Source organism: Ictalurus furcatus, chromosome 23 (assembly GCF_023375685.1).
Source record: "Ictalurus furcatus strain D&B chromosome 23, Billie_1.0, whole genome shotgun sequence".
In the NCBI taxonomy this organism is placed as follows: Eukaryota; Metazoa; Chordata; class Actinopteri; order Siluriformes; family Ictaluridae; genus Ictalurus; species Ictalurus furcatus.
Window position 1 is genome coordinate 17,752,367 of NC_071277.1, and position 18,766 is coordinate 17,771,132.

Genomic DNA, 18,766 nt, shown 5'->3' on the forward strand with positions numbered 1-18,766 from the left:
CAGTATGCCGACCTGCATGAGTTTTTCCTTTCCCGCTGTTATTTCCTGGGAGATTCGTGACGCTGCCGTTGCTACCCATGACTCCTGAACATGCTCATATAATAATAATAATAATAATAATAATAATAATAATACTAATAATAATACTAATAATGCCTAACATTTATATAGCGCTTTTTTCTAGAAACTCAAAGCGCTTTACAAAGTATTGGGGGAGGGGGGGATCTCATCAACCACCACTAGTGTGTAGCATCCACCTGGAGGATGCGACGGCAGCCATATTGCGCCAGAACACCCACCACACACCAGCTATTAGTGGAGAGGAGAGTAATGTAGCCAATTTAGAGATGGGGATTATTAGGGGGCCATGATAGATTAGCGCGAATGGGGGAATTCTGCCAGTGTCCTGGGATTTTTAATGACCACAGTGAGTCAGGACGTCTCATCCGAAAGACGGTGCTGTTTCTACAGTATAGTGTAGTGTCCCCGTCACTATACCGGGACATTATATCTGCTTATAGTGTTCCTGAAGGGTATCTCTGAAAAGCTGATGATGGCGCTACCAGAGCTGAAGTAACGGCTTCGAACTAGGAAGTGGAATTTTTTTTTACGTGGCGAACACAGACGTCCTTGTGCGGTTATAGGAAATATATGCACTCTTGGAACACTGCTTGACCAATCAAATTAGTGGACCGGAACTAAGTGTTTATATATATATATATATATATATATATATATATATATATATATATATATATATATATATATAAGTCGAATAAAGCACTCCAGGACCTGCTGTTATAGGAAAATAATCAACGTTGGGCTGGGAGCAGTAACTCCCGATTCATTACACAATGACTGTGTAACTTTTAAATCACAGTATGATAAAATACATTACGAATAAATTCCTCCTCAGTCGGCCCAACAGTCCTGTCCCGCCATTTTGAACAGAATTGCGGGTCGGCCTTTTCCGAGACGGAGAAGCGTTTCAAATGATCGTAATTAAGGATCCTTAGAAGACCTCGATGCTTACGGGGGCTATAAACAAACGAACGCCTAGGTTTATGGAATAAAAAAACTGGTCAGTGAAAGCTGCTGTAATTAATTATGACTTGAGCAGATGATTGAGGTTGAGGCCTCGTACCTGGGTTGCAGTCGGTGAGCAGCGAGCAGATGGACAGCAGCACTTTGGAGATGGTGAGTGCAGGACTCCAGTTGTCCTTCAGGATGTCCAGACAGATCACGCCCTGACTGTTAATGTTGCAGTGATAGATCCGTGTGCGAAACGTTACCTTGGAGAGATGGAGAGATTTAATTAGCCTTAATACAGATAAGCATTCACAAATTAGCCAGCTGCATGCTAATGCGTTTTTTTAAGGAAGGAAGGAAGGGGAAAGAAAGAAAAAAAAAAAAAAAAAACATGTGAAGACTTGACTCTAAAGTTAAGACTCGGACATTTCTCCGCCTTCGTTTGGTTCAATCGGACAGATTTACGAGTGAAAGGACGGATTTGTGCTGTGTCATGTCGCTACGTCAACAAGCTAAAGGTCTACATCAGCTTTCCAGACAGAAATGTGCTGACGTGCTGCACAGCGTGCTTCTTCACTGTGGCTCATTGGAAGTGTTATGGAAAGTTACGGCGTCAATTCGCATGCTTGGAAACACAGGCGGATGGTTGCGTCTCCATGGAAAGACAAGTTTATGTTCCTGTGTCTGTGATCGGATGAAATTCTTCAGCGCCGACGTAACAGAGTGCACACAGATGGAATGGACCAGTTACTTTACCTTGAGGTTTTTTAAAAACATGAGCTGATTTGCTTATAGGAACATGGCGTAAATGTAATACAGGTTTGTTCAGAACAACATTTGCATGCATAATGGCACAAGATTGCACACTTGTATCGATGTGTGATAGTCCTCTACTAATTGTTAAATATTGAAAGGTAACCCATTGGTAAATGGTCTGCACTTATACAGAGCTTTTTTAACCTTAGCGGCTACAAACGCTGGTTCTCATTCACCCATTCACACACACTCACACACCAATGGTAGCAGAACTGTGGGCCGGGAATCGAACCGTCGACCCTATGATTAGTGGACAACCCGTTCTACCACCGGAGACACAGCCGCCCTTGTTGTCATGCTAGCTGTTTGTCCAGGCCCAAAGAATTTCATATTCCAGTCCAGTTACCGGAATCAATATCAAGCAACGGTTCGGTTACCTTTAACAAGACCCGACTTTGTGCTATGAAAGGTTTAAAAACCAGACAGCAAAGATAAAAAAAAAATAAATCTCTCTCTAAGATGACAGAGAACTACTTTAGTGGAGGATTACTTACATGCTATGATTTAAATTGACATAAAACTTAGTGCAAGAGCCCAGTTCCACTCCACTGAGCTCGCCCTGGTTCATACAATCCATGATCCAGGATGCCAAGGGCATCAGAGTGTAAGTAAATAAATATGAACCGGTATCAGTTTAGTTTCCCTCACCTTGGGTGGTTTAAACGGATAATCAGGTGTGAAGGCGATGTCGAGGAAAAAGACACCCCCTTCGTACACGGAGCCCGGCGGTCCCAAGATAGTGGATCTCCACTCGTAGATGTTGTCTCCTTTAGGACCGGCGCTGTGGACAAAAACAGGACATGCCTTCTTAATAGCTGCTCAACAGCTGACACTCAGTGCACGTTTTGTGAGGTTTGAAACACAGCCAAGGCTTCTCTGCACGTCCGCTCTAGGAAAATGTAGCACCGAGCAAGAGGAAAATAATTTGCACAGGACTAACGGTTAATTAATGGAGAAGAAAACGACTTCACGGCTACAGTAACTGGTACAAAAGGTTTTAAGAAATGTTTTGAGGTTTAAAATGTCTAAAATAAATATGACCCCGTGTACTCTGCCCCTGGAAAACCACCCCCCCCCCCCCCCAACAACCCCCAGTTTCCATGGGCAGAGTACACGGGGTCATATTTATGTATTTTAAAAAAAATCCTTCAGTTTAGGCCACACCCACTTAGGGTTTAAATCCAGATCCAGATATTTGGAGCACAAAACAGATAGATTCTACAGATACCGTTTATCACTGTCTCGTTTAACAAAATATGTTTATTTCTAGACTGTTCCATTGCTGTGTTGTGATGCACTCTAAGCTATTTGTTCAGTTTTTAAATTCTGTACAAACTGTTAAAACAACACACCTGACACCCAGCCTTGAGGAACATCTGAATGTGATTAATGTTGCAATAAAACTCTGTGAACGAATGAATAATTCATCACTCGTTCTGTATTGGCACAGTCAAAAAACAAAACACAAAACAAAAACGGACTCGTGTCTGAAATATAAAAAAATCGCCTTCTAAATCTGCCAAAACCTACGCTGTCGTAGCAGAGAAGAGAGACGCGCGAGGCTATAAATGCATGAATCATGGCGTTAACATCCCTCTGACTGAGGGTCGAAAGCAGGCGGCGTGGTCGGATGCAGAACTTTTACTGAGTCAGAAAATGTGGGATTTACCATAGAAATGTGTTTGAGTTTGGATTCAGTCTTGGAGATTGATCACAGAATCTGGCTCTCACACGAAACTAATTACAACTTAATTATTAACTAAGGCATTCATCAAACCGTCGATTCGGTTAGAAGACGAGAATAAATACTCAGACTAGCAATGCTGTTTATAGACTCGACTCGGCTTGTGTTTCACTCTATAAACAAACACGACCCGGTGTAAATCATTAGTTATCGATAGTCAGGGGTCAAAATGACAAATTTCTCTCTCTCTCGCTCTCTCTGATTCTATTGGAGTTCCCACTCTCTTATTAAAATGTGTCACTTTTCGTGTAGCTCATGATGCTTTCAGGAGAAGTGCAAATCAAAATGTGTAACAGAATGCATTAAGAAAAATAACGCAAACAAAAACAAAAAATATGTATGTCTCTCTCTCTCATTTTATATACACACACATATATACACACACATGTGCAAAAGTCTTAGGCACATGCAAAGAAATGCTGTAGAGCAAAGATGCACTAAAAATACTACAAAGAGCAGTAAACAGTAATAAATGAAACAAACCTAATATTTGGTGTGACGACCATTTGCTTTATAAAAAAAATAAAGAAAAGGAAAAAAAAAAAGAAAAAAGGGAGTGTCTGGTAGAATTAGTGCAGTTATATATATTATATTATTAATATATATGTTATACACAGTGTAACACTTGTGAAGAGTAATTCTTCCTGACATAAAATTTAATTACTTAAAAATGTATCAAATTATAATAAATCTAAATTAACTGAAATATATACAGTTTAAATATTATAACGGGGATATTAAAATAAACATTAAGGAAATGCTACAATTATTTACTTTTCTAATAACCAGGTTTAGAATGAACACATTTGACAAACCTCACTGTGTTCAAATCTATAAACACTCATTTACTGTATTTATATTTTTACATTAAAATTATTGAAAAGCAATCAAATAAATGATTTTAAAAATCTATAAATGAACAAAATTGAAATATGTAATTTTTAAGAAATATATGTTCAAATGGACGTTAAAATAAATGTAAAAAAAAAAAAAAAAAAAAAGGAAACAAAGATGAACATTTCTATCTATCAGGTTCAGAATGATCAAATATGACAAAACTCATGCTGTGGTCAAATTTAAAATAATAATAAATATTATTTAGGTAATATTAGGTTGATGATGATGATAATAATAATAATAATAATAATAATAATAATAATAAGGTTGATTTGCATTTATCAGAGCTGCTGTTATGGAAAATCAATTAACACCTTCTGACCAATCAGATTTAAGACATGACCAGCACTGTGATGAGTTCTTTACTAAACCATTTCAAAGAAAAAGAAAAAAAAAAACCCACGAGCGCAGGGGAATGAAACGTAATTCTCGTGATTATCACGAACATTTAAATCGGCAATGGCGTAGAACTAAATCAAGCGGCTTATCAGTGTGAGACTGCTGGCACAAACACCAGCACTCATTTCTCAGGCCTGGGGAATGAAAGCAGAGAAAATATGACAAATTTCTCCCTAGTCAGTTCGGAACATCTAACGAGAGCACCGGTTCCTGGCAGAGGCTTGGAAATGCATTAGCCCTGAAAGCCGAGCGCGCTATCAATAAAAGTGATCGAAGGTGGTGAACAAGCTACCACCAAGAGCAACACGACGGTACTGCTGAGAGAGACGCTGAGAATCCCGCCTTATAAATCTCACACACAAGGACTTCCTGTCTTACTTTCTGGTATTAAATAAATGAGCAAGCCACGTGCATAATGAGATGTGAGGAACATCTGGTAGCTGGTAGGCGTGATACTCTGCAGCGATCAGGGGGCCAATTACGCACCGGAAGCAGCAGATGTACTGTCATAAATCCACGCTCAGATGATGAGAACGTCTCTGCCTGACTGTTTTGAGGAAACAAGAGCTAATGAGCGTGAAGTAAAGCCGACTGTGTTGGCTAACAGCTAAATCAGATTGTTCTGCTAAACTGCTAGTTTTGACGCCAACAACAACAACAACAACAAAAATGACATCTTAAACTGATTAAAACAGGAATGATCCAAATCTTTTGTTTGCGGAGCTTTTAAAATACATCAAATGCAAAAGATTTCATCAATGTTAACGTTTTGCCTATTAGCTGGGTAAACTAGCATCACATGTACACCTGTGGTAAAATACGGCATGTAGACTCATAGTTTTTGCTCGATACGTGTTTAAACGTGAGGTGATGCAGTACATTTCCACACTGCACTAAGAGTAATGTCATACAACAGCTAGTACTCCATTTTGTCTGAAGGGGACATAAACGAATTTGCCTGACAGGCAATTAAACGTGCAAGCAACATATGCTAGCTCTATCAGCCCTAGCCAGTTTTTCTTGACAGGAAACAAAATATTTGAGTATATGACACTATATTTAGACAAGGTTTAACATTTCTTTTATATGACTGAGGACCTCCTATAAGCTAGCAAGGAAATACATTAACATTTTATTAGCTAGCTAGCTAGCAACATCAACTACGGTAGATAATAGTACTTTTAATAGTAGTACTTTTTAATTTTCTCCATTTTCTCCTAATTTATCCATGCCTATTAGCACCCATTAGCTAATCCACTGTGAAAGCTATCGACCGGGGAAGGTGAAGGCTAGCATGTGCTTTCTTTAAGACGTGAAGGCAGTCACGACATCTTTTCACTTGGAGGAAAGAGCGAACCGCCCTCTTCCACATACATGCTTTTCCGGTTGCGCTATTTAGAAGCCCAGGTAATGGAAATGAACAAAAGAAAGACATGCTAGTTGCTAGCTAGTAATGTAAACTGCCATTATCATAATTAAACTCTCTCATAAAAATAGACCACAGTGTGTACTCGGCCGATGTCTATAGATTGCGGTGTAGTGCAGCAGATGGCGGGGATTGGAAACGAGCAGCAAACTCCATTTATAGCATCAAGTTGAATCGTATAAACTAATTTGAATTACCCAAGTCTATATCTGACTAACACCAGTCTGTATTAAACATCGGACTAGTTAACTAGCTGTCATTTGAATTAAATTACACATTTTTTAGTTTGGTCAATTACTGAAACGATTTACATTTTGTTGTGTAGTGGGACATTCCAAGTGAATTTCTAAGTATTTTTATGCCTTTCTCTATTATCCTATTGGGAAGTAACAAAATGGCAATCCAAATGAATCCAGTGGAAGCGCTGAGCTGAAGAGTTGAGGATCTCTTACTCAAATGCCCTACAATGGCTCTCTGGTCATCTTGGGATTTGAACTCACAACCTTCCAGTGACTCGGACGGAACAATAAACCACTAGGCCAACACTTCCACATGTCAGACATTAACATAGCAAAGAAAGACTGACAGCACTGCCATGGACTGGCGTCCCATCCAGGGTGTATTCCCGTCTCACACCCAGTATTCCTAAAATAGACTCTGGATCTACTGCAACCCTGACCAAGATAAAGCAATCTAAATGGGAGAGAGTGAGAATGTTTGACAACCCAGAGTCAAGCCCCACTCTTCCGCATGAACTGTAGTGTTCGATGGTAGCTCAGCTATTGACCAGGAGGTCGTGAGATCAGTTTCCAGGACTACCAGAAAGCCTCTGCTGTGCCCTTGAGCAAGAACATTAACTGCTCAGTTCTGTGCTTGTAATTAAGAAATCGTGGGAAAGCCCAGGGTTTATTAAACTCAGGAAGCGCTTTAGCTGCATCAATAAGTCTCAGCTGAAGCAAGAGAAATGGTGTTGTCTGCTAAGATAACTGAGAAAATCTCCTCAAAGCTCATTACCAGCCTGGCTGGAAATCCATCACACAGTCCAGAAAGAGAGACTGAGAACTGGAGACAGCCTACAGAGAATTGGCCCCGGTGGACCCCATGTTCTGTGACCTCTGGCTAAATTCGAAGTCAATAGTTGAAACCACATGCCAGGACTCGTGGTTCCCCAGCAACCGTCTTCCTCAAACTTCCACCATAATTGGAGAATTTCACCATAATTGCAGCTACAGAAGACGAACCTTGACCCATTTTTCTTCCAGTTTAGAGAGGGAAAACACCACAGCCTCGAGTTCTTGAGGCGGAAGACGTCGTCGTCTCAACGTAAAAAGGTTACGTTTTATAAGGACGATAAACGTAATAACGTTCCAAAAAAATATGGCCAGGTGTGATTTACTGCAACACTTTTAGAGCCAAAAAGCGATAGTTTTGGTAGAACCAACCAAACCGCTTGCGTAGAGCAGAGTCAGCGAGGGTGATCATTAAAAATGAGCGCATGGTGCCATGAATTGCATGGTGATGATTTGCAAGCAAATTGTAGACCGTGGAGAAAGGAAGTAGGCGTATCTCAGCGCTCAGTGCTAAGTCTTCTTAGCTTTGAGCGTTAATCATGAAATACCTCCAGATCGCAGTCATTTGTTGTCTGTTCATTAGAGGCTTACGTCACATAGTATCGCGTGGTATCGGAGCACTTTTTCCGAGTACAGGTACGAGTAAATCGATACCCGATGCCAGTATCCACACTCTTAACAGCTCTCAGTGGACAAAACATCGCCTAGTGCGCATAGGAATTGATTTCACACCTCTGAATTAAAGTTAGCAAAGTTGATTTGCGTTTAAGGAGCAGACGGAACCATAATACATTCTTGAACTTAATTAAAATACAGTTCATTACTGAAATCATTCCAATTTTAGCTGGAGAATTAAAACAACAAAATGGGGAAACAGTCTCTCCAGAGATAAAATATGAAAATCTATATTTCAATGTCGAACGTATTATCACCACTGAGTTTATCAGATGTTTCGACAGGTGAGAGACTCCGAACCTCCTCATACATGCACTTGTGCCATTGTTACAGAATATTTTTTCATATTTCTCAACAGTTTGACTGCCATTTTGCTACCAAGCATCAGCAATTTATTTTTTTTGCCTCATCAGAATGGGAAAATGTATCCGTTATATGCATCAAAGCTGGCAAGTATGAGTAGAAGTATACAAGAGGAAGTGATTTCGTAGATGAACACAAAAGCAGGGCAAACTTCCCATGGTAAATGAAAGGCAGCTGAAGAACTGGATGCTTCACAACAATGCACCATAACACAAATACTGGAAAGAAACTCCTCCTTTAAAGGACTTCGGAGCAGGAAGAGTTCAGTGAAAAAACCCTGCAGGACTGTGTACCAAACCAAAACACACTTTCATGTTTGTTTTCATAAGAACCTTTAAAAATTCCATGACGGACCATACAACAGAAGGTTGTATTCATATAACAGGTTCCTAGATGATCCCCATGAGAAAAGTATGCAAGATATCTCATTGGGCCAAATATATTATATACATAAAGATCTCCAAAAAAAGTCTTTGGTTTACTCCGCTTCTGATCCCAGATTCTGATGTTCAAAGGAACGTCGATATAAAAAACTTCCAAAGACGAAGATGGGCGTCTGTCTGATCAAAGGTTCTCTGCTCTGTTCAGAGAGTTGGTCTGCACTAATTGAAACATGGTTGGTCAAACGAAATATCCTGGACATCACATAGACAAATACACATTTATGTCAAATGCTACCTAATCAGGACTCTGGGTCACAGGACTCTGGGAGTTTTAGCCTTGATATATCAGTAAATCAGGTCAGTACATCATATCAGCAGACGTTCTCTCATATGTCACTCTAACCTGACATTATACCATTTCTGGAACAAGCATGTTTGTCTAACATCATCCAGCCAAACTAACCCACATACTACCGATTAAACTAGAACACCACCAAAGAGTAACACAACTGGTTTTTATACCACCACGCTGTTGAATTCTCAATTCTGATTGGTCGGAAGGTGTTCTACAAACAGCAACTCTGACAGCTCTTAAAGCCCCAGCTGCAATTTAAATAAGTTTATATATTATCAATGCATTCATTTTAATATTACCGTTTCCGTAGTGACAAATAACACCTGGACTTGTACGGCGGATTCTACAGATAATAACAGTAAATCTAATAAGACGTATTTTAAAGAATGTGTTTACATTTAAATAAAGAAAAACTTAGAACTGTTGGCGTGATGAAGCTTTCTGTAGGATGTTTTAATGCACGTACAAGGAAGGAGTCTCCAGCGTCAGCGCTTTGTAACCGTCAGAGGTAAAAGGACGTTACCTTCAGCAAAGTTAGTGAACGACTGTTTTAAGATAAGTAATAACAACGATCAGACGTTTCACAACATTCAAAGGGAACAATTAACGATTAAAAAGTACGTGTCCTACTTTAATGAATGAGAATTGTAATCGTTGGCAAATTGCTGAGGTGTGCTGTTGATAATCCAATTCAGGGTGGTAACAGTGACTCTGCTTCACCCCATCATTGATTATTTTCCTATACTTGATACATTTATCACAATCCAAATGTAACACTGATTATAATCGACTGGGGGGGATTAGTATTTCTCAGGCGCAATCTTACAAGTAGAACCATTTGCTGGTGTATACTTTAATCTGCTTGGCTTTGGTAGACATGGAATTGGTCTGGATCCAGATACAAACAAGGCCTTATTAATCAGGCAGCTCGGAGCAGTCTTGTCGATTAGCATTGTGGATGACCTTTCCTATTTATCCTGCACACGCCTTACCCACTTGCTGTCTGGCAAAAAGTACCCGAGCATCCATGCCAATACTGACAGACTCTTTATCAGGTACTTCCCCCAGGCAGTTTGACTCCTCACCACCTGTCCTAAACAATGAGACAAGGTCCTCCTCTCCACCTGCACCATCCAGGCCAGCAGAAATATAATGTGCAATAAGCTCGCTAATCCTCATTTACCCATCATGCTAATATTATCCTTTATATGTGGCTAAATTTCAACCCCTTTATAGTTTGGAGGCATGATATTGTGTCCTAAATTTGTTGACACTAAAACTGGACTTAATCAAAAAAGCACCACACTTAGCTCAGTTTCTCCACCAGTTCAGAGTTTCAAAAGCTCAAGTTCAAACTAACAAACTAACTATTTTTCTCTCTGCTTTTTGCATCCATGCCCCTAATTACAGCACAAAATGAAAACCTAAGCACAATGAAACAAGGATAATTCATGCACGGGCTGAGGGCAAGGTCAGACAAACCATCAACATGGAAAGCTAATTAGCTGGAGACATGTGTTGCTGGGAGGCTGAGGCGGCAAAATGCGCAGTAATTGACCGAACCAAAGTCCTTCGCTACGTTCCAACAACCCTCTCACTCAATCACCACTTCCCCGCACCACTTCCCCTCTAGGGAATCCCTGTCGCCATCATAAAAGCTGTTCCGACACTCGATTAGCCAAGCTCAAGCATTGGTTAGATGTGCCCTTGGAAGGCTGAGGAATGAAGTCAACATTGCAGTAAATCTCAGGAGCAGGATGTTACCCAGAAGGCATTGGGATCGGAAAGTTTCCATTTCAAAATATGGTAAATGATGGATTGGGAAAAGTGTGGGTTTCAATGTAGCCAAGAACTCCATGTTTGTCTGACAGCTGATGTAACTGTATTTACATTATTCAGGTAACTATGATAGCTTTTTAACATGCTAGCAATCGCACAAAATTGTTTTCGCGGTGGTTTGTTGGTAAATGAGACCTTTTAGCTGTATTAATGTTCGACGCATGTGAATGGAAGAAGGATCTCGCTGAATGCACGTTGTGATGACGTCAAATGACGCGTCTCGGCCCAAATCTGCAAGAAAACCTGCAGTGATTTTGAAAAATTGCAAGCTCCTCCGTTTTCTTGGTTCGGTGTTAATTTCTGTGATCGCAAAATCACTGAATCCTGGAGGGACTCATTAGTGTTGAAGCAAACTTCAAACGGCAAACACGTTTTGGCATTCGGGGTGATGTGAAAATTCAGTAAATCTGCTTTTTGGCCAAACCGATCTTTATTATTAGCTGAAATTTCTTTGTAGACGGCCCCTTGGAACCCCAAGTATTTGAGTCGACATGCCCAATAGGTTTTGCAATCAGATTCCATAAAAAGAAGGCCAACAAAGACCGCTAATTCATGGCCACATCAAGTAGAAAACATTCTCAGGAAAGATGATATCAGTAAAACGTGTCGTTAACCTTCATCGTTTTTTTTTTTTGTTGCTGCTTTGTGAAGAGCATTTGATCTTAAATAATCTGGGAGACATGCGAAACCTCCAGTTTTTCTAACGCCGTATTCGTTCCATTAAGATCTCCCATTACGGCAGGCCTGCGGTGATTACCAAAACGGGAAGTTAATGAAGCAATCTTTTCTTTCCTCTGACCGTGAACAACCCCGCCACCAATTATATCCGCAGCACAAAAGGGAGGAGGGGAAGACTGCTACTCCGAGTCCTTGTCTGCCCTGGATCTTTATACACTATAAAGCTCATCTCTACCACAAATGCCACAGTTAGATGTGAGCAATTAGTGCTGAAACGAGTGCTTAAGAGGGAAATATTTGCTCTATCCAAGGCCAAGAGCATATCCTATTAGTGTCAGTCTCACAAGGACGCAGATGGTGAAATAGAATTTTCAGCGTCAGTTCAAAATAAATGCCGGTTGCTGCCAGGGTTCGGGAGGAAGGGGGGAGGGGGTGTGTTTGGGGGGGTTGGATAATTCTATTTTGCAAAGTAGCATGATAAAACCTCTTTTGGTGTTTTGATTATTCTTGTAATCTGTTTTCCATGCGTATCAGTGCGCTGTAGGGGGTGTGGGTGGGCTCTGATTCAGTTAATGCCGCAGTTGCCTGCATCAGTGAGAACCGTCAGCTGAACTCTTGCTCTGGGCCGCTTATGCATAATGCATCACCGACTGTTCGTTTAATAACCAGGCTTTGCATAAGGTGCATGAGCAACCCGACTCCTGAAAGACGAAACAATGAGACATGGTCATGATGAAACGTGAATTGTGTGAATCATTCCTCACACTCGATGGCACACGAAGCTCCGGCGCCTTCACGTCTCCTTCGGCGCAAGCGGCCTTTATATGCTGAGGGTTGCGGCCGGGATTCATCAGTGGTGCAGATCATCCTGATGCACGGATAGAGGTGGAAAATAAAGCCCTGCAAGCGATGTGTATTGATCAACCGTACCTCAGAGGAAGGGATCGAAACGGAGTATCCAGGGCATAATGGATTCTCATGGATTCTTTTGACTTGGTGTGGTCGAGCAGATCCATCTGCATGCTTTTACTACACAAGACCACAAACACTGAAGTAGTCACAATTTATCCATCTGTCCATAGATTTTCCATACCGCTTATCCTAGACAGGGTCACGAGGAGCCTGGAGCCTATCCCAGGGAACTCAGGGGACTCCCTGGACAGGACCCTGGACCTGTACAATCGCACACACATTCACGCACCCATTCACACACTACGGACAATTTGGAAATGCCAATCAGCTTACAGCACATATGTTTGGACTGGGGAGAAAACCGGAGTATCCAGACAAATGTGCTATCCACTTAGCCAGCGTGCTCCACAGCTTTTTCTATAACGACCACTCCGACAGTAGTTTCGGCTGCAAGACCGATCACGGGTTTATATTAATGCGCTCGTTCTAACACGCCAACGTTTTTACAGGAGTATCCAGAGTCAGCACTCTTTTCCTACATGGGAAAGTCTTCAAGATGGGAATGCTTTGCAGTAACATTACCAGGTGTCATTTTTGTCTTATTAACTTCAAGGGGAAAGAAGAAAAAAAAAAAAGATGGCTGCCGATGGTATAACCGTGTGTAGTTATTATAACGTAAGTGATAACGGGAACTTGTGTCGCAGACGCTCCACAACATGAAACTATAAAATCGCTAAAAAAGTATGATGCATCATGCAAAGTTTCCACACCTTTTCACCGTGCTGCATTGAATAAGCGTTCGACATGGGAATTTCTGAATTTGTATAAGTGAAGTCTAAATCTGACGAGCAAAGAATTTTTCGCTGGATGTTGAGATATGGGACAAAAACTCAAAAAGCTGCGTTATAGAATTCCTATAGGATGAAACGTCTACTTCTTATTCGATGAATTAGGTTTGTTAAAGGGCTGAAAAAGAAAAATCTAAACAAAAAGCTTTGGTGCTTGGACCCCGAATAAGTAACAGAATGATATGCAAAATGGGGCAATCAAGGGATTATACTGTTAAGTCAACTCACGTTTTTAGCCATGTTTTGTTATTGAAACACAATATTATAATGGATAATAGTGTGTTTCAACATTTTTATTAGAATAATACAGAGACCTTGAATCGTGCCATTTTTCAATAACACATTTGGTGTTTCGAAGCAAAATCCACCCGAAAAAAAAACAAACAAAAAAACAACAACCTTTTCATGTCTACTCTCATCTTGTGTTTGCCTGAATACTGAGCTAATAGATTTCTCTGCAGTGCTTTGGCTCAGAGAAGGCCTCTGAAATACTGATCCTGAACATTTCCCCCCACCCCGCTGAGACCCCCATGCACTTCTCCTCCCTCTTATGAATATGGATATGCTCCATGCTGCAGTTAATAGCCAGGATGTGAAAAATGGATTAGATTCATGGCCTCCGGCTGATTCCCGCAGGACTCTGGTGCTAATCAACAACGTGAAGCTTCAAGCGGGGGGTGGGGGGTGGGGGGGAAAGGGGTGCCATTTCTATCAGACAGCTCGGAGAGGAAGGCGGCAACAGCAGAAACGATCGCATTCAGCGGAAAAAGAAGAGGCACAAAGCACCTATAGTCTGAATTCGATTCAACAGTCTGAATTCTTGCCGTGTAATGTGCTATTTCTTATTGTCTTAAATGCTAACTGGCTTAGCATTGACAGTGTAATGTAATGTAATGTAATAAAGAGCTACAGAAATGTTTTTCCTTACACCCCCCACCACTGTCGATCTGAAAAAGCACCTCTAGTCTCCTCAATGAAATCCTTTTAATGATGGTACAGTGCGCGCACACACACACACACACACACACACACACACACAATATTAGTGCCTGCAGTAACATATCATTACAGCAGCTACATCGGGTGTGAGCGCTACATCGATTTAGAAATGGTCTAATGTAACGAGGCAGTGTGAGGGCTTTTAATATTTGAGGAAAAGAAGGAAAAAAACATTTCCACATTTGTCAGCTTCCATCATGTAAAGAGTGATGGATCTGCTTCAAGAATGCGTCTTTTGATCAGTCTTTTTTCCTCTCTCTCTCTCTCTCTGTGTCCGTCTCTCTGATCTGAAGATAGATAGTGACATTAAAAGACACACAGAGATAGAGAGAGACCCTCAGAGGGAGAGACAGAGACTGAAAGAGTGTGACAGGGACACAAAAAAAAGAGAGAGAGAGATAGAGAGGAACAAAGAGAAAGTGAGAGGGACAAAGAGAGAGAGAGAGAGAGAGAGGGACAAAGAGAGAAAGCGAGGAGGAAACAGAGAGAGGTTGACAAAGAGAAAGAGAGAGGGAAAGAACCAAAGAGAAAGAGAGAGAGGGGGACAAAGAAAGAGAGGAAGAAAGAGAGAGAGAGAGAGACAAGGAGAGAGAAAGAGAGAGAGGGACAAAGAAAGAGAGAGAGAGAGAGAGGGGGACAAAGAAAGAGAGAGAGGGCGACAAAGAAAGAGGACGAGAGAGAGAGAGGGACAAAGATAGAAAGAGAGAGGGAGAGGGGCAAAGACAGAGAGAGGGACAGAGAGAGAGAGGGACAAAGAGAGAGACAGAGAGAGAGAGAGAGAGACAAAGAAAGAAAGAGATACTGCATAAAATCATAGTTCTTACTGAGAAAACATTCGCATCCCTTCGTTAGTAATTATCCAACGGCACCATTGAGGAGTTCCTTAATAAGGCATTAAATTAGCAAGAAGCAAAAGCCCCTGGTTAAAAAAAAAAAAAAAAAAAAAAAAAAAAAATTCTCATCCTGTAACAATTTTCTTTTCACGTTTCTTGTTACTATGACGACCAATTTTTGTCATAAAAAAAGTCATAAAACCCAACAGTTTTAGATCACACACACACCACCCAATTACAGCGATTTATAGATTTAATCAGGGAAAGCAGTATGTAGCGGCAGCTTACTCAGACGCTGAAGCTGTGATCGAACGAAAGCGTCTGAAATTGAGCAAAATCCGAGCAGAACGGAAGAAATCACAAACTGGGACTATAAGGTGTAAAAGTGTCCTCCTTATTCAGGTGATAGAAACTGTAATAGCAGTAAAGCAACACGATCTAAAGACTCCGCTTTCTCTGAATAAGATTACGGAAAACATACACAAAAATAAACAGATCAAAATAAATCACTTAAGAAGTAAAAACATGGCTAAGCAACATAATGCTAGCTAAGTAACATGTTAGCTAGCTAGCACATGGGCATGAAGTGCTGTATACAGACAATGTAAACACACAGTGATGATGAAAATGAGACAAATCCATAGTTTATATGCACATTTTCCTCAGATGTGGTGTTACATTTCTAAGAAAAAGCTCCGTTGTAAAAATACGCTGTAATTACGTTGTAGCTCAGCAGCAGTTAATCTAAACTGCCAAGCGTTCTGTCACACTGAGAAATGCCCCTAAAAATTACACTTCCAAAGTCAATATCTCACCAGTGAGCCGTTCAAACGCAATCATGTCATACACACGATTAACATATGACCCCGAGTGACCGCGCTAAGAAATTTGATTTTTGATAACAAAGGCCTCGCTTTCGGTACAATCCCTTCATTTCCTTCCCTAATGGGTTTCCGAATGCAGCTATTACTCGCTCCATATAAACCCGAGTGATAATCAATGACTGTGTCAGTGTGTGTTAGTCATTTTTTATAAAAGCCTGGTCATCTCACGCAGAGACTCATGGGAGTTGGAGTTTTGTAGAAGCACACTTTTTTTGGGGGCTTGTCTGTCAACCACTCTCTCATCTGAACAATAAGCTAATCAGGACAGCTAATTTTTTTCTGTCTCTCTCTCTCTCTCTCTTTCCCCAACTATTTTTTTCCGTTTCCCCTTCTCCTTCTCTGACTCTCTTTTTGTCTCATTCTGTGTCTCTCTCAGTATCTCTCTCCATTTATCTGTGTATATATCCATTTCTCTGTCCCTCTCTTTCTCTGTCTCTCTCCATTCATCTCTCTCTTTCTCAGTTGCTTTCTCTCAGTCGCTCTCTCTATATATCTATCTCCCTTTCTCTTTCTCCGTCTCTCTCCGTATCTCTCTTTCTATGTACATCTCTCTCCCTCTCTCCATTCATCTCTATCTTTCTCGGTCGCTCTCTCTCAGTTGCTCTCTCTGTATATCTATCTCCCCCTCTCTTCCTCTGTCTCTCTTAGTATCTCTCTCTGTTTATTTCTCTCTTTCTCTCGGTGTCTCTCTCTCCCTCTCTCTTTCTCGATATCTCTCTCTGTCCATCTCTCTCGGTCTCTCTCCATTCATCTCTCTCTTTCTCGGTCGCTCTCTCTGTACATCTATCTCCCTCTCTCTTCCTCGGTCTCTCTTAGTATCTCTCTCTGCTTATCTCCCTCTTCCTCTCGGTGTCTCTCTCTCCCTCTCTCTCTCTGTCCATCTCTCTCCCTCTCTGTCTCTCTCGGTGTGTCTCTCTCCCTCTCTCGGTCTCTCTCACTGTCTCTCTCTGTTTATCTCTCTCCCTCTCTCGGTGTCTCCCTCTGTTTATATCTCTCTGTATATCTCTCTCCCTCTCTGTTTATATCTCTCTGTATATCTCTCTCCCTCTCTCTTTCTTGGTCTCTCTCGGTGTCTCTCTCTGTTTATATCTCTCCCTCTCTCTTTCTCTGTCTCTCTCTGTACATCTCTCTCTTTCTCGGTCTCTCTCTGTGTCTCTCTGTTTATCTCTCTCCCTCTCTCGGTGTCTCCCTCTGTTTATATCTCTCTGTATATCTCTCTCCCTCTCTGTTTATATCTCTCTGTATATCTCTCTCCCTCTCTCTTTCTTGGTCTCTCTCGGTGTCTCTCTCTGTTTATATCTCTCCCTCTCTCTTTCTCTGTCTCTCTCTGTACATCTCTCTCTTTCTCGGTCTCTCTCTGTGTCTCTCTGTTTATCTCTCTCCCTCTCTGTCTCTCTCGGTGTGTCTCTCTCCCTCTCTCGGTCTCTCTCACTGTCTCTCTCTGTTTATCTCTCTCCCTCTCTCGGTGTCTCCCTCTGTTTATATCTCTCTGTATATCTCTCTCCCTCTCTGTTTATATCTCTCTGTATATCTCTCTCCCTCTCTCTTTCTTGGTCTCTCTCGGTGTCTCTCTCTGTTTATATCTCTCCCTCTCTCTTTCTCTGTCTCTCTCTGTACATCTCTCTCTTTCTCGGTCTCTCTCTGTGTCTCTCTGTATATCTCTCTCCCTCTCTGTTTATATCTCTCTGTATATCTCTCTCCCTCTCTCTTTCTTGGTCTCTCTCGGTGTCTCTCTCTGTTTATATCTCTCCCTCTCTCTTTCTCTGTCTCTCTCAGTGTCTCTCTCTGTACATCTCTCTCTTTCTCGGTCTCTCTCTGTGTCTCTCTGTTTATCTCTCTCCCTCTCTCTTTCATCGGTCTCTCTCGGTGTCTCTCTCTGTACATCTCTCTCGGTCTCTTTGTGACATTCTTATCGGAAGTGACGGCAACTGTTGCTCTGGTTGTGCTTCTCAGTGTCTCTGCATTTAAAAAAGCACACAATAAAAAAGGATCCCCTGTTGTTTCTCGTGCTTCCGCATCGTGTTCTATTGAAATCTTTTCTTTTACACTTTCTCTCTTGGTCTTTCCCGCGCAGGTCTTGCTCGATCTGTATGCGTGCATGCGTGTCTCTCTCTCTCTCTCTCTCCTATGCATCTTTCCCTCGCTTTAATTTCTCGTTCTCTTTCCTCCTCTTTCAATCGTTTCATCTCTTTCGGAGTCTCTCGTTCTTTGGTCCTGATTTTATGGAAAGTTGAAAACACCCACAAAAGTGTGCAAACTGATTTACTAACTCTTTCACACGAGTAAAAAGGTTTCCATGCATCTCACTGTCTGTCAGCAGAAGCGTGTCGAGTAAAGAGCTTGAGCGTACCTGCAGTTGGGCGGGGGGTCCAAAGTGATCTCGGCTAGCTCCTTCTGAATTCTGCAAGGCAACAACAAGACACATTAGGAGCCGTATTCAGTCTTATCTCGAAGGCAGTAACACATTTAAACGAACAATTCAATTTACGTTTAACACATTCAGCGCGTTTAACTAGCGTATAGATTTACACAGCCGACAGAGCAGAGGGTGCTTTGCACCCGATGAACATCTAGAGGAAACCGAATGAACCGACACGCTATATCCAGGCTGGAGAG

General features: G+C 41.4%; 1 protein-coding gene across 1 annotated transcript in view; it reads right to left on the reverse strand.

Annotated features, from left to right (window-relative positions):
- The window catches only part of ube2e2 (ubiquitin-conjugating enzyme E2E 2), a 31,566-nt gene that overhangs the window by 1,253 nt on the left and 11,547 nt on the right, over positions 1–18,766 (reverse strand). Inside the window, exons 3-5 of the mRNA XM_053611617.1 lie at positions 18,501–18,551; positions 2,494–2,626; positions 1,145–1,292 (exon numbers count right to left, since the gene is read on the reverse strand). Of these exons, the coding sequence (XP_053467592.1) occupies positions 1,145–1,292; positions 2,494–2,626; positions 18,501–18,551 (332 nt within the window). The remainder of the gene's footprint in view (positions 1–1,144; positions 1,293–2,493; positions 2,627–18,500; positions 18,552–18,766) is intronic.